This window comes from Oncorhynchus gorbuscha, linkage group LG01 (assembly GCF_021184085.1).
Source record: "Oncorhynchus gorbuscha isolate QuinsamMale2020 ecotype Even-year linkage group LG01, OgorEven_v1.0, whole genome shotgun sequence".
In the NCBI taxonomy this organism is placed as follows: Eukaryota; Metazoa; Chordata; class Actinopteri; order Salmoniformes; family Salmonidae; genus Oncorhynchus; species Oncorhynchus gorbuscha.
Genome location: NC_060173.1, coordinates 16934843 through 16951328, shown reverse-complemented (window position 1 = coordinate 16951328; position 16486 = coordinate 16934843). Strand labels below are relative to the sequence as shown.

Genomic DNA, 16486 nt, shown 5'->3' with positions numbered 1-16486 from the left:
ACACACACACACACACCGTCCTGCCGCAGGCACACACACACACACACACCGTCCTGCACACACACACACACACACACACACCGTCCTGCCGCAGGCACACACACACACACACACACACACACCGTCCTGCCACACACACACACACACACACACACACACCGTCCTGCCGCACACACACACACACACCGTCCTGCCGCAGGTACACACACACACACCGTCCTGCCGCAGGTACACACACACACACACACACCGTCCTGCCGCAGGTACACACACACACACACACCGTCCTGCCGCAGGTACACACACACACACACACACCGTCCTGCCGCAGGTACACACACACACACACACACCGTCCTGCCGCAGGTACACACACACACACACACACCGTCCTGCCGCAGGTACACACACACACACACACACCGTCCTGCCGCAGGTACACACACACACACACCGTCCTGCCGCAGGTACACACACACACACACACCGTCCTGCCGCACACACACACACACACACACACACACACGTCCTGCCACACACACACACACACACACACACACCGTCCTGCCGCACACACACACACACACACACACCGTCCTGCCGCAGGTACACACACACACACACACACCGTCCTGCCGCAGTACACACACACACACACACACACACCGTCCTGCCGCAGGTACACACACACACACACACACACACCGTCCTGCCGCAGGTACACACACACACACACACACCGTCCTGCCGCAGGTACACACACACACACACACACACCGTCCTGCCGCAGGTACACACACACACACACACCGTCCTGCCGCACACACACACACCGTCCTGCCACACACACACACACACACACACCGTCCTGCCGCAGGTACACACACACACACACACACACCGTCCTGCCGCAGGTACACACACACACACACACCGTCCTGCCGCAGGTACACACACACACACACACACACCGTCCTGCCGCAGGTACACACACACACACACACACACCGTCCTGCCGCAGGTACACACACACACACACACACACACCGTCCTGCCGCAGGTACACACACACACACACACACACACACACCGTCCTGCCGCAGGTACACACACACACACACACACACACACCGTCCTGCCGCAGGTACACACACACACACACACACACACCGTCCTGCCGCAGGCACACACACACACACACACACACACACCGTCCTGCCGCAGGCACACACACACACACACACACACACACACCGTCCTGCCGCAGGCACACACACACACACACACACACACAGGCACGTCCACACCGCACACACACACACACACACACACACACACACACACACACACACACACACACACCGTCCTGCCGCAGGTACACACACACACACACACACACACACACACACACACACACACACCGTCCTGCCGCAGGCACACACACACACACACACACACACACACACACACACACACCGTCCTGCCGCAGGCACACACACACACACACACACACACCGTCCTGCCGCAGGCACACACACACACACACACACACACCGTCCTGCCGCAGGTACACACACACACACACACACACACACACACACACACACACACACACACACACACCGTCCTGCCGCAGGCACACACACACACACACACACACACACACACACACGTCCTGCCACACACACACACACACACACACCGTCCTGCCGCAGGCACACACACACACACACACACACACACACACACACACACCGTCCTGCACACACACACACACACGTCCACACACACACACACACACCGTCCTGCCGCAGGTACACACACACACACACACACACACACACACACCGTCCTGCCGCAGGTACACACACACACACACACACACACACACACACACACACACCGTCCTGCCGCAGGTACACACACACACACACACACACGTCCTGCCGTCACACACACACACACACACACACCGTCCTGCCGCAGGTACACACACACACACACACACACACACACCGTCCTGCCGCAGGTACACACACACACACACACACACACACCGTCCACCGCAGGTACACACACACACACACACACACACACACCGTCCTGCCGCACACACACACACACACACACACACACACCGTCCTGCCGCAGGTACACACACACACACACACACACACACCGTCCTGCCGCAGGTACACACACACACACACACACACACCGTCCTGCCGCACACACACACACACACACACACCGTCCTGCCGCAGGTACACACACACACACACACACACACCGTCCTGCCGCAGGTACACACACACACACACACACACCGTCCTGCCGCAGGTACACACACACACACACACCGTCCTGCCGCACACACACACACACACACACACACACACACCGTCCTGCCGCAGGTACACACACACACACACACACACCGTCCTGCCGCAGGTACACACACACACACACACACACCGTCCTGCCGCAGGTACACACACACACACACACACCGTCCTGCCGCAGTACACACACACACACACACCGTCCTGCCGCACACACACACACACACACACCGTCCTGCCGCAGGTACACACACACACACACACACACACCGTCCTGCCGCAGGTACACACACACACACACACACACACACCGTCCTGCCGCAGGTACACACACACACACACACACACACCGTCCTGCCGCAGGTACACACACACACACACACACACACACCGTCCTGCCGCAGGTACACACACACACACACACACACACACCGTCCTGCCGCAGGTACACACACACACACACACACCGTCCTGCCGCAGGTACACACACACACACACACACACACACCGTCCTGCCGCAGGTACACACACACACACACACACACACCGTCCTGCCGCAGGTACACACACACACACACACACCGTCCTGCCGCAGGTACACACACACACACACACACACACACACACACACACACCGTCCTGCCGCAGGTACACACACACACACACACCGTCCTGCCGCAGGTACACACACACACACACACACACACCGTCCTGCCGCAGGTACACACACACACACACACCGTCCTGCCGCAGGTACACACACACACACACACCGTCCTGCCGCAGGTACACACACACACACACACCGTCCTGCCGCAGGTACACACACACACACACACACACCGTCCTGCCGCACACACACACACACACACCGTCCTGCCGCAGGTACACACACACACACACACACACACACACCGTCCTGCCGCAGGTACACACACACACACACACACACACACACCGTCCTGCCGCAGGTACACACACACACACACACACACACCGTCCTGCCGCAGGTACACACACACACACACACACACACACCGTCCTGCCGCAGGTACACACACACACACACACACACACCGTCCTGCCGCAGGTACACACACACACACACACACCGTCCTGCCGCAGGTACACACACACACACACACACACACACACACACACCGTCCTGCCGCAGGTACACACACACACACACACACACACACCGTCCTGCCGCAGGTACACACACACACACACACACACACACCGTCCTGCCGCAGGTACACACACACACACACACACACACACCGTCCTGCCGCAGGTACACACACACACACACACACACACCGTCCTGCCGCAGGTACACACACACACACACACACACCGTCCTGCCGCAGGTACACACACACACACACACACACACACCGTCCTGCCGCAGGTACACACACACACACACACACACACACACACACACCGTCCTGCCGCAGGTACACACACACACACCGTCCTGCCGCAGGTACACACACACACACACACACCGTCCTGCCGCAGGTACACACACACACACACACACACACACACACCGTCCTGCCGCAGGTACACACACACACACACACACACACACCGTCCTGCCGCAGGTACACACACACACACACACACACACCGTCCTGCCGCAGGTACACACACACACACACACACACCGTCCTGCCGCAGGTACACACACACACACACACACACACACCGTCCTGCCGCAGGCACACACACACACACACACACACCGTCCTGCCGCAGGCACACACACACACACACACACACACACCGTCCTGCCGCAGGCACACACACACACACACACACACACCGTCCTGCCGCAGGCACACACACACACACACACACACACACCCGCACACCGTCCTGCCACACACACACACACACCGTCCTGCCACACACACACACACACACACCGTCCTGCCACACACACACACACACACACCGTCCTGCCACACACACACACACACCGTCCTGCCGCAGGTACACACACACACACACACACCGTCCTGCCGCAGGTACACACACACACACACACACACCGTCCTGCCGCAGGTACACACACACACACACACACACACACACACCGTCCTGCCGCAGGTACACACACACACACACACACACACACACCGTCCTGCCGCAGGTACACACACACACACACCGTCCTGCCGCAGGCACACACACACACACACACACACACACACCGTCCTGCCGCAGGCACACACACACACACCGTCCTGCCACACACACACACACACACACCGTCCTGCCACACACACACACACACACACCGTCCTGCCGCAGGTACACACACACACACACACACACCGTCCTGCCGCAGGTACACACACACACACACACACCGTCCTGCCGCAGGTACACACACACACACACACACCGTCCTGCCGCAGGTACACACACACACACACACACACACACCGTCCTGCCGCAGGTACACACACACACACCGTCCTGCCGCACACACACACACACACACACACACACACACACACACACACCGTCCTGCCGCAGGCACACACACACACACCGTCCTGCCGCACACACACACCGTCCTGCCGCACACACACACACACCGTCCTGCCGCAGGTACACACACACACACACACACACCGTCCTGCCGCAGGTACACACACACACACACACACCGTCCTGCCGCAGGTACACACACACACACACACACCGTCCTGCCGCAGGTACACACACACACACACACCGTCCTGCCGCAGGTACACACACACACACACACCGTCCTGCCGCAGGTACACACACACACACACACACCGTCCTGCCGCAGGTACACACACACACACACACACACCGTCCTGCCGCAGGTACACACACACACACACACACACCGTCCTGCCGCAGGTACACACACACACACACACACACCGTCCTGCCGCAGGTACACACACACACACAGTCCTGCCGCAGGTACACACACACACACACACACACACACACCGTCCTGCCGCAGGTGAAGACAGAGGCCAACTGTTACTCTTTACAACGTGTGTTCTATGGGCCTCCAGAGCAATGCGTCAGTGAACCTGTCCAATAACCAGGGGAACACGGCCCTGCATGAGGCTGTGAGGGGAGGTCACCTGGCTCTGGTGGAGCTGTTACTGCAGGCTGGAGCCCTGGTCCACATGAGGAACCGGAGACAGCGGACCGCACTGGACTGTGGCAAGGAGACTGGGGGCAAGGTGAGAATAGAACAGCTACTGTATGTTCAGTAGCAGATCCGAGAGGGAGAGAATAATTGATTAAATGTATCTACAGAACACTGAGATCCTGAGGATTCTTCAGAAGGCTTCTGGACTCTCGCCTGATGCTGAACCAATCAAACTGCTCTCTGTGCCCAAGGGGGCTTTGGGTAAGAGAGCCAGTTTTGACACCAGCAACTTTTTCCTTGACCTGCTAGAGGGTGACAGTAGAGATGTGCCACAACCAACACAATGACAAGTCTTCGTCACCATCTTCAAACTGTGGCTATCTTCCGATGTCTCTATCCTATGCCAGAGAATGCATTCCCGTGGTATGCTAGTGTCTAACTCTTTTCTCCCAACCACAGCCCATTCATTTGTCCAGAGGTTCAAGCTCCATCAGCATAATACCAATGGAAGATGTCAGAAGCTGGCCCAGTCAATCAACAGGTTGGTCTCATGAAAAGGATGTCTCCTAGTGGAATATTTTAACTTGAGTTTGCTAAACGTATTAGATGACCATGTGGAGTTTGTTTGTAGTTGAGTTAGATGTCAAATGTTTTCTAGAAAGTATAGAGAAATGTTTTAAGCAGAGTCAACAAAGAGGTCTACAATACAACTTTTGTCATAAACTTACATTTTTTTAAGGAACTGCACTGAAACAAAGCAGTTCCTTTTTTTAAATGTAATTTTATTAAAAGGGATGATGTTTGCAGAGTTCAGCAGATGAAGAAAGGTCTTCCCAGGGACCCCAGTGTACCTTCCATCAACTCGCCCACTGCCCAGAGGAGGAAGCTGAGGCGGGGGGTGACCCTGGAGAGCAGTGGGCCTTTCAGCATCTGCTCCAGCCCAGAGGGAAGCCCCCCGCCTGGGTACCACAGGGACAGCGAGAGGGTCCTGAGCCACTGTCACACTGTGGACACAGAACACCCCCCATTCCCTCAGTGGGCCCGGGACCTGAGACCCACAGGAGAGGTTAAGGTGGACACACATGAAGCCGAAGACCCTTCACACACAGACACTCCCGGTGAGCCTGACATACACACACCTGACGTATCAAATACACACATGCACAGCCAACGACCCCTCTAATACCCTACAAACAACCAGCAGCGACCCGCCACACACACCTAGCCAAGTCAATGAAGGAGACAGACCAAGAAGGACATGAAAAATATGTCCTCACCAGATACAGATTTACAGTGGAAAAGATACTGTCCAGAGGCTGGGAGCCGACCCAAAGAGCTGGTAGAAGACCTGGTGGATAAATGGGGATCCTTTAAGGAACGGATGGTTGAGGCAGACTCCAGACGGGAGAACTTGCACCAAGTGGGTTAACCAGAGATGAGTGGAGCCTAGTTCTAGTTACAGAAAGAGGGCTTCTATACTGACTGTTATTGAAAGCACTTTTTCACCTTGCCTTCAGGAAAAAGGGTAACAAATCATGTTAATTCAACTTCATGCGAATGTCATTTCTGTTTTAGTACATTTTTTATTTGGTTGCTCACTCTTCTAAAAGAGAGTAGATAGAACGTTGTGACATTATAGCATATCACGATGAAGAAAGTTGGTTTACTTGATAGGATCATCTGCATCTATGCTCCTCTTGCATCGGACAGGGTTTTATTTCAACATGTACAATCAGGGCTCTGTTTTTATTCCTAACAATTTAGTTTTTTTTTTACACTTCTCAGGTTTGGATATAATTTTTAATTGACTGCGTTAGTTATTCCCTTTTTTAGAAAAACCATCAATTCCCCTTTTCAACCCATCTATAACACATGACCTCCCTGGTGTGACATCTGAATGACTATGCACAGTAAGGCCACACTTGTATCTCACTGAATGTCACACACAGTTTTCTTGGTTGCTCTGTAGGTAGAGGGAGCAATGTATATACATCTATATACAGTGAGTAGCTCAATTTGTTGACTCCAGAACTTGTACTGTAGTTGTGTTACTATATTCTCAAATGCAGTACAACTGCCATAGTTAATGTCATCATCTTTACTGTATTCTGATGTAACACATGCCATGGAAATGGGTACATATGTAAAAAAAATATATATATATATTGCAAAAAGTGCTTATTTATCATTCAGCAGAAAATTCTGTTTCACTTCTATGGCAGCTGATCCTGTCAAGCAAGGCCATATAGGACCCAACCGACGCTATCGGGAGTTTGCGCTTTGCTCCTATCATTTTTTTTATTTCTGTCAACAACACTCTGAAATGTCTGTAGCTCTTTTTGAATTGACATTATTTTAAATAATAAATAATCGTTTTCCAGCACATACAGTATATTTAACGCAAATGACTAGCATCAATCAGCGTACAGATGTATTTTTATTTCAAGGTGACCGTTTTGGTATATGCATTAGTAGTTATCCACTCCAATTGCAATATTAATTTATGTACTAAAGTATTTTATTTTGAATGTTGAGGCAGTGAACAATAAATAAACCCATGATCTATTGTCATTTGGTCATGCAGGTGTTGGCCAGTTATTAAAAAAATAAATGTGTGCTTTAGGATCTATATGCTTGGTAAGTTTCTAATGTTATGACTTTTATACTGTTAAAATATTTTAAAGGGTCATTCTAGACTTGGTACGTACATTTTTGAATGATACATTATATGTACCCATTTGATTCTTCAATAAAATGCCTCATGAGCTTAGTTCAATTGTGTTGCCCCATCAGAACCCAAAGTAAAAATATTGTCGTTAAACAAGGTTATAAACGAACACTATACAGTACAGTATATAGGGGCGCGGAGGACGCTTTGTTAATGTTTCAACTGCTGATTTCGCTTTAAGGATGCCCATTCTACTCATTTGAATGTTATGGTATCACCACTAGATGGCGGTGTTTGTCCTTCAATGAGATTGGCCTTCCTCCACATGTGATCCAACAGCGATCCAGTGAGACGAGAGCCCTAGGTGCCACCGGGAGAGTGAGCAAGCAGAGACAACAGCTGAGCCTCTGTCTAATAATGTTGCTTTCTGCTGTGGCACCAGGGAGTCCATACTGCCCTGATAGGTCATGTATGTCACTGTCAACATGGTGTTCATGTCATCCAGGCAGACCCTGGGCGTTCTCTCTGCATGGTCCTCACAGAAGCGTACTCCATGGCCGTCTGCTTAGGGGACATATGGGAGTCAGGAAGTACACTACTTTGGGGCAGGTGCCATTATGAGCTCCAGCCTCCTGGCTCACACCAGGGGAAAGTTATGAGTGCAATGTGTCTTCCACAGAGTGGGAGAATACTGCTGGACTACTACAAAATGTTGCTCGTGTGCAGCTACTTTACCTAGACCATATTCTGTGAGGAATGCAGTAAGCGGGTTTTGCTTGGGTGTCTGTGGCTGCTGCATCTTTTTAGTGGCACTAGAGGGCACTTCAGGCAAAGTTACGGCTACAATTGTTATACCAGGGTTTCCCAAACCATGGAGGACTGAGGACCAAGTTTGGGGAACATATCCATAGACATCATATATATGTCTCAGTCTACCCTCCTGGAAAGCTACTGGGTCTGCAGGCTTTGGTTCCAACCTTACGCTAACACACTCGATTGGGTTAAACCATGTCAAATGTGAGGATGACTCACGAGGTCATTAAATGTAAAGCACTTTGAAACGTTGTTCTATTGAAATGCAAGCCTTACACATGGATTGTATTTATTTTATTTTTCATATGAAAGGTACTGTATGTGCCTAATGTGGGAAGAGACTGCTTGTATCGAGGCACAACATTACCTCAGCCCTCAAAGACCAGAGACTGGGCCGTTCAACACAATGATCTGCGTCTGAAAACCAACACTGTGAGACCAGCTGCTTTTATAGAGGTCCTGGAGCGAGGGAGTAGAGAAGGGGAGAAGAGGGTGAAGGGACTGCGTGGCAGGGGGCTAGGTGATATCAGATCCTAACATCTGGTAGTCCTAGGGGTTATCCCATGCAGAGTGGACCTCACACTGGTTGAGAATGCCCCAGCAGCGTCTACACCTGTTGTTTACGACGCATGTTACGAATACAAATTTGATTGATGTCTGGTGGTGTTTAGCCTCAATGCACAACACAGTTGGGAAAGAGAGACATATGGGCCCTAAAGCCAATCAAACAATTACTTCACTGCAAATGTCAATGTTTGAGTTCAACTAATCTACTGAATGCAACAATTCATACAGAGGACTGCTCCTAAATAATAATTGATAAGGTGTCTTTGGTATGATAAAGTTACAGCACATATATTCTTTAGGTTTTATAAATACGTTTTTTTTAAAGAAGCAAAAGAGGTCACAGGCCAATAGTTTGAATGGTGATATGGACCAAGTCAGCAGTAATATTATACTAATATAATCCATAAATTACTGCTTGATAATTTGATGATTTTGTTAACTCCTTTTTGAGACTGTGGTGGATTGGATTTGGCCCATTGGCTTCCATTTGTGTATGTAGCTGGGACCTAGAAGTAATTCTATAAAACTAAATGTGTAGATATCCTGCACTATTAAAAAAAGGTCATATTTTGCCATCATGAAAAATGTATCCATACACTGTCAATTTGAGTTTAAACAAACACCATTTATATTTCTTATGACCTTTGTGTAACCTGAGCTTTTACTGAATCCAAGACAACAAATGTTTTTATAATCTTTTAACGTTTTTAGTAAGATGATGGTGTATCACGACTATAGAAAGTCTCAGGAAACGTTTAAACGTCCATTGACACAATGTATTGATGTTTCATACACACTTTCTCTGTTAGTTATCCGTTTAAAAAAGGACTTCAATATCAAGAGAATTGAGAAAAATAGCCTATGCAGAAAGCCACGAAAAATCACTGCAACACAGAAAACATGGAATTGCTTTAAATACCTTAGGGATTTTTACATACCATTTTAAGTAATTGTGCACTCAGTGCGCTGAGTTTACACTGTGACACGCTTTTCTTACTCTTCTCTGCATGTTTTGTTGCTGTTTGGCTCTTCGAATTCCAGGATCAAGAGAGATCCCCTCCTTCAGGATAACATTTTCGAACGTACACACTTAATTCCTTCAAGATGGCCTTGGAAAATGTAAGCTTCTTAACTGTTAATATTTTTGAAACGCAGATAGGCCTGGTTTACGATTAATATGTTTGTGCTGTGATCATATTTAATTTCCTCCCTGCTCAACTTTAAAATAAATCAAAAATAAAAACAGATATATGGGGATTAGGCCTACATTTTCCGCAGTTGCTTCATGTAATTGCTACTAAAATCTAGCCTGGCTACATGCAGGGGGAATTTTGAGAATGATTTATCCTATTGAAATACATATTACTTATTGGAATGGTTGTGATAATGCAGTTAATACAATAATGCATTGTGTTTTAATCCAATACTTTTGCCGCATTGGCAACTTTCTGTGTGGAGTTGTGTGCATAACATGGCTGTGGTTATTTCACAAGGCACAGATGTCAAACATTGCAGCCATGCTATATGAAATTAACTTGATAAAAAATAAGATATTGTTTGCATAATGAACGACCAAAGTTAAATATAAATGACAGAGTAACACGATTTTCTTCTCAGAAAGACTTCAATAAAACTCTTCTTTAATGATTAAATATTCACCACGCGTTTTGACAAAGGAATGCACTTTACTTTCTTCAGATATTAAACATTATCCTTTAAAAAATGCAAAATGTAATAATTCAATATTCATATTCCTTAAATAATCGTTTGTTGCCTTTTTAGGGATTCACAAGAATACTCATTTTCAATGTTTCCTTTTCCACACTGAAAATATCCTTTATTTTCCCAGTTCGATAATAAATAAATGTTTATATAGAGCCTATAGCTTACCAAATAACACAGGCTACTAAACATGTGTCATACCTTTCTTAAGTTCATATCTCAAGTCTTTACAAAGATCTATCTGTGTTTGGCTCCTGGCTTTGCTATCTCTTGCCAGTGCCTCGGCTCTGTGTAACATAGTTTGATGTAATCCATTTAAATGTGTCGCTGACCCCACGTTGGATCCGGGGCTGTGCAGCTGTCCAAAAGCGCCATGATAGTTTGAGTAACCCTGGAAAAAGGGAGACGTATAATAGACATGTCTTGAAAGGGCTGCGCTGTGAGGGAAATGATTCTGAGGAGCAGCTCGCGGTGGAGATGACACACTGGCCGGAATCTCTGTGCGCAATTGTCGGGACACGTTCTGGGCACCATCGCTACATCCTTTACATTTGTCCGAAGAAGTTGCAATCTCCGCCAGCGACCACAGTTTTGGTTTTGGGGCTGGAAGGGGCGAGTCAATCACTGACGTGGCATTGCTGGAGTTGCCTGTGTCATTACGCCTCCGTGCAGGTGGACTTGTCGTGTCCGCCGAGTCTGAATCCCTCTCCGCTCCAAGGTGCACGTTTTGAGGAGATGCTGTAGTAGTGGGTCCCAGCATCTCGGGCACTCTCCTGTCCCCGTGGTCCTTTAAATCCGGATCAGTTAAGACAGGTTCCATATCATTGCTGCTATTGTCCTCTTTCTCACGGGAGATTCCCACTGGATGTGGATGATGTCCATCTGCAAGAAGTTAGAATAAATTAGACCAAATCGTTCAAAGGATTACCGTAATCACCCTTTCAAGGTCTAACGAAAGCAACAGCATGTTGTAAGCCTATGCAATGAATTAAATGGAAATAGGACAACGTTTTTGTTTTTACAACTTTTGAAAACAATTAAATGCCTGAAATAAAATACATTTTAGACCTATTGCAACTTATAAACGTTATTGAAAAAATATATTAAACTAACCTCCTTCATTTTTTAACCCAATTTCTGCTGTTGGCTTGAGTGGCTCGTCGTCGTCGTCATTCTTTTCCAGGTCAATGTTGTCATCCTCTTCCTCATCCTCACTTCTATTCCTCGGGTTCCACGTCATTTTGTTCTCTTTCTTCAAACGTCTTCTGGCGTTAGCGAACCAGGTGGACACTTGGGTAAGGGTCATCTTGGTGATGATTGCCAGCATGATCTTCTCGCCCTTGGTGGGGTAAGGGTTTTTGCGATGTTCATTGAGCCACGCTTTGAGAGTGGAAGTCGCATCCCGTGTAGCATTTTTCCTGTATGCAGGGTCGCCATATGGATAGGGGCCCAATGCACCACCAAACGGGTGATATTCTAAAGAGCCAGTGATGCCGGCTGAAGGATCATACGCGGAACCCTAGAAAGTCAATAGACAGACAATGTATAATCATCTATTTCAAGATTGACTGCACAAGACTGGCAAGCCTAAAATAAGATATTCGTAATTTCCAGATCAGATTTCCAATATAATTATATTGATTTAGAGATACATTTAGAGATAGAGAAAAAAAATGGATGCATATTATAGGCCTTAACATTTAGGCACAGTATATTCACAATTTATGACAGATTAAATATTGGACACTAATTTTAACTCAATTCTATATTTTCTTTTGCAAAGTTTAGCAAATAATTGTGACTAATCATTGCATAACTTATTATAAATTACTTAAAGCTTTTATTAGGAAGCTTTTGTAAATATTTGAAACATTATAGTCTACTCCTTGCGTCAGAAGGCTACACTTCAGCCTACTCGTTCCAAAAGCTGGATAAAAATAGTCCTTTTCAAGGAAACGAACGGCATTTTTGTTTTTACAAAGTGCATAATTAATTATTAAACTGTACAGTATTCACTCACCACAAACGAGTTCATTGCCGCCCTCTGCTCTCCGCTGTACTGAAGGTAAGAGTTGAAGCCTGGCGACGTGCCATTGAACGCCGGTGATCCCGCGTACGGCGCGAAGGCTGAGCCTGTAGACGGCCGGCCCATTTCATCTGTCCTCGGTCTTCCTAAAATCACACTGGAACTGAACGGGGGACAGGAATGGAGAGCCAGAGAAACCGACGGTTGGAAGAGAAAGCCTTGAGGATACGCCATGATGACTGAGTGACCTCCTAAAGTCAGCCACTTAGGGCCACTTTTGAGCTTTCACCTGGTTAGTTGTTCACTCACAAGACTAGCGCATGGAAACACATCTGAAAACAGGCCCTTTCCCTCAATGTTCGCATTTGTGAAATACGTATTCCATTCAATAACATTACGAACTGTTGCGTCGGTTGGGTTTGTTGTTTCCTGCAGCAAGTTGTCTGGAAAAGTAGTCTGCATGCAGCCTTCCAGCGGAACACTTTGTCGATGCTCACTACCTGCCAGGCTCTGGTAATTGAGTATTCTGAGGCAAGTGCTCCTCCTGCAAGTGGGAGTCAACAGAGGAAAAAGGCAACCTCATTCTATAATTGTCAGCTCCACCCCCGTGAATGCGCGAGCGTACACACACACACACACACACACACACACACACACACACACACACACACACACACACACACACACACACACACACACACACACACACACACACACACACACACACACACACACACACACACACACACACACACACACACACACTAAGCTATTATTCAGATAGCCTATTATCGAATCAATATAATGTATTACCTGTAGCCTAAGACAAAAAATGATATTAATATAGGGTCAACTATCGATTAATGATCTTATTAGAAGCACTCCCGTTAAGGAGGCAAATTGCAGTTCAAACAACAACAAAGCATTAACCCCACCACTGTTTTGATAAACAGCTGAGGAATGGGGCCAGAGAAATGTAACCACTCTCATATTCATAGACACCTCTATGGATTCAATGACTGACCGTCCATGATATCAAAAGTTTGAACCTATACAGTGTTTGTTGACATTTCCATTGTTTAGAAACATTGGAGTGAATAGGCTTGCAGTAGCCTACACTGTATTTTAGGTTCTGGTGGGGTAGAAATCAAACAGTTGAATAAGCTCATGAGGAATTTATAAGTCATATTTTTCAGGAATCAATGTGCAGGCCTACAGTATATATCATTCATTTATTCAAAAAATGGATGCAGCCTACCATTCGCAGATTACCCCTTTAACTGTGAGGGATCGTTGCTTGTACTGTTCTTCAGTTGTAACAATTGCAGATATACAGTCACCTCCAAAATTATTGGCACCCTTGATAAGGATGAGAAAAAAAGACTGTTTAAAATCAATAATACAAATACTGAGCTATATTGTATGCAAAAACAAAATAGTGGACTATTTTATGCAAAAACAATTGCTCAGATAAGTATATTTTTGTTTAACAACTATTAAAACAAATTCTCAGAAAGATAGGTGTCAAAATGACTGTCACCCCTGAGGCACCCTCACCTTGCGAGGATAACAGCCCTGAGGCACCCTCACCTTGCGAGGATAATAGCCCTGAGGCACCCTCACCTTGCGAGGATAACAGCCCTGAGGCACCCTCACCTTGCGAGGATAACAGCCCTGAGGCACCCTCACCTTGCGAGGATAACAGCCCTGAGGCACCCTCACCTTGCGAGGATAACAGCCCTGAGGCACCCTCACCTTGTGAGGATAACAGCCCTGAGGCACCCTCACCTTGCGAGGATAACAGCCCTGAGGCACCCTCACCTTGCGAGGATAACAGCACTGAGCTTTTTTTCTCAAATGTTGTATGAGATTGGAGAATGCACTGGGATGAATATACACCTACACCATTCCTCCATACACAATCTTTCCAGATCCTTGATATCCTTTGGTCTGCACTTATGGACTGCCCTCTTCAATTCAAACCACAGGTTTTTAATGTGTTCTGGAGACTGAGATGGCCGTTGCAAGATTTTGATTTTGTGGTCAAATAGCCATTTATTTGTGGATTTTGATCTTGGGGTGCTTGGGGTCATTGCTTTGCTTGCTGGAAGATCCACTGGCGGGCCAAGTTTCAGCCTCCTTGCACAGGGAACCAGGTTTTTGGCTAAAATGACCGGGTAGGCCTACTTGGTAGTTCATGATTTTAAAAAAATCATCGTTTGCCTTATGTTGAAATTCCTGAGTGTTTTTTCCCTCTCCGGCAGCTGAGTTATGAAGGATTTCCTGTATATTTTTAGTGTCTGCGTGTACTGATACACCATCCAAAGGGTAATTGATAACTTACATTTTTCCCACCGATCTATCAATAGGTGCCCTTCTTCGCGAGGTATTGGAAACTCTCCCTGGTCTTTGTGGTTTAATCTGTGTTTGAAATTCACTACTCGATTGAGGGACCTTACAGATAATTGTATGTTTGGGGTACAGAGTTGTAGTAGTCATTTAGAAATCATGTTAACCACTATTATTGCATACAGAGTGAATCCGTGCAACTTATTATGTGACTTGGTAAGCAACATTTTTACTCCTGAACTTATTTAGGCTTGCCATAACAATATACTTATTGACTCAAGATGTTTCAGCTTTTCATTCTTTATTTATCCTTTATTTCATTCTGTAAACATTTTTATAAACAAAATCCCACTGTGACATTACGTAGATTTTTATTTTATCTTTATATAACTAGGCAAGTCAGTTAAGAACAAATTCTTATTTTCATTGACGGCCTAGGAACAGTGGGTTCGTTCTGCCTTGTTCAGGGCAGAACGACAGATTTGTAACTTGTCAGCTGGGGGATTCAAACTTGCAACCTCTCAGTTTCTAGCCCAGCTCTAACCACTAGGCCACCCTGCCGCCCAGAGCAGTAACATACAATTAAAACAAATCCATTTTATATTCAGGCTGTAACCCAACTTATCGTGGAAAAGGTCAAGGGGTGTGAATACGTTCTGAAGGGACTGTATGGTGTCCAAGACAACATTGTCTGTGTCAACAACAAGTTATTTTCTCTGTCTCACATAGACCTGTTGGCCTGCCAATAGCAGTGACCAAACGGAGAAGGAGAACTGTCAGGACACAATAGAGGCAACGAGGAAGAGAGAGATAGATGCAACACAGAAGAGAGAAAATGAGTA

General features: G+C 47.4%; 2 protein-coding genes across 6 annotated transcripts in view; one reads left to right on the top strand and one right to left on the bottom strand.

Moving 5' to 3' along the window:
• LOC124033809 (ankyrin repeat domain-containing protein 27-like) overlaps window positions 1-8269 on the top strand; it is a 31294-nt gene extending 23025 nt beyond the window's left edge. For all 4 annotated transcript variants that reach the window (XM_046346181.1, XM_046346172.1, XM_046346155.1 and 1 more), the window contains 4 exons: window positions 5417-5590; window positions 5667-5760; window positions 5959-6040; window positions 6307-8269. In XM_046346181.1, coding sequence (XP_046202137.1) covers window positions 5417-5590; window positions 5667-5760; window positions 5959-6040; window positions 6307-6682 — 726 coding nt within the window. In that variant the 3' untranslated portion in view covers window positions 6683-8269. The remainder of the gene's footprint in view (window positions 1-5416; window positions 5591-5666; window positions 5761-5958; window positions 6041-6306) is intronic.
• A 2883-nt stretch (window positions 8270-11152) lies between these two features.
• LOC123998871 (iroquois-class homeodomain protein IRX-5-like) lies at window positions 11153-13837 on the bottom strand. 2 transcript variants are annotated; one of them, XM_046304122.1, is made up of 4 exons: window positions 13585-13837; window positions 13290-13458; window positions 12383-12788; window positions 11153-12151 (listed from the first exon to the last, which is right to left on the bottom strand). In XM_046304122.1, exons 1-4 carry the CDS (start codon window positions 13755-13757, stop codon window positions 11454-11456), a joined length of 1446 nt encoding a protein of 481 aa, XP_046160078.1. In that variant the 5' UTR covers window positions 13758-13837; the 3' UTR covers window positions 11153-11453. The 2 variants fall into 2 exon arrangements, with proteins under 2 accessions (XP_046160078.1, XP_046160160.1); XM_046304204.1 differs by having other exon boundaries at window positions 13290-13837.
• Between the last annotated feature and the right edge of the window lie 2649 nt (window positions 13838-16486).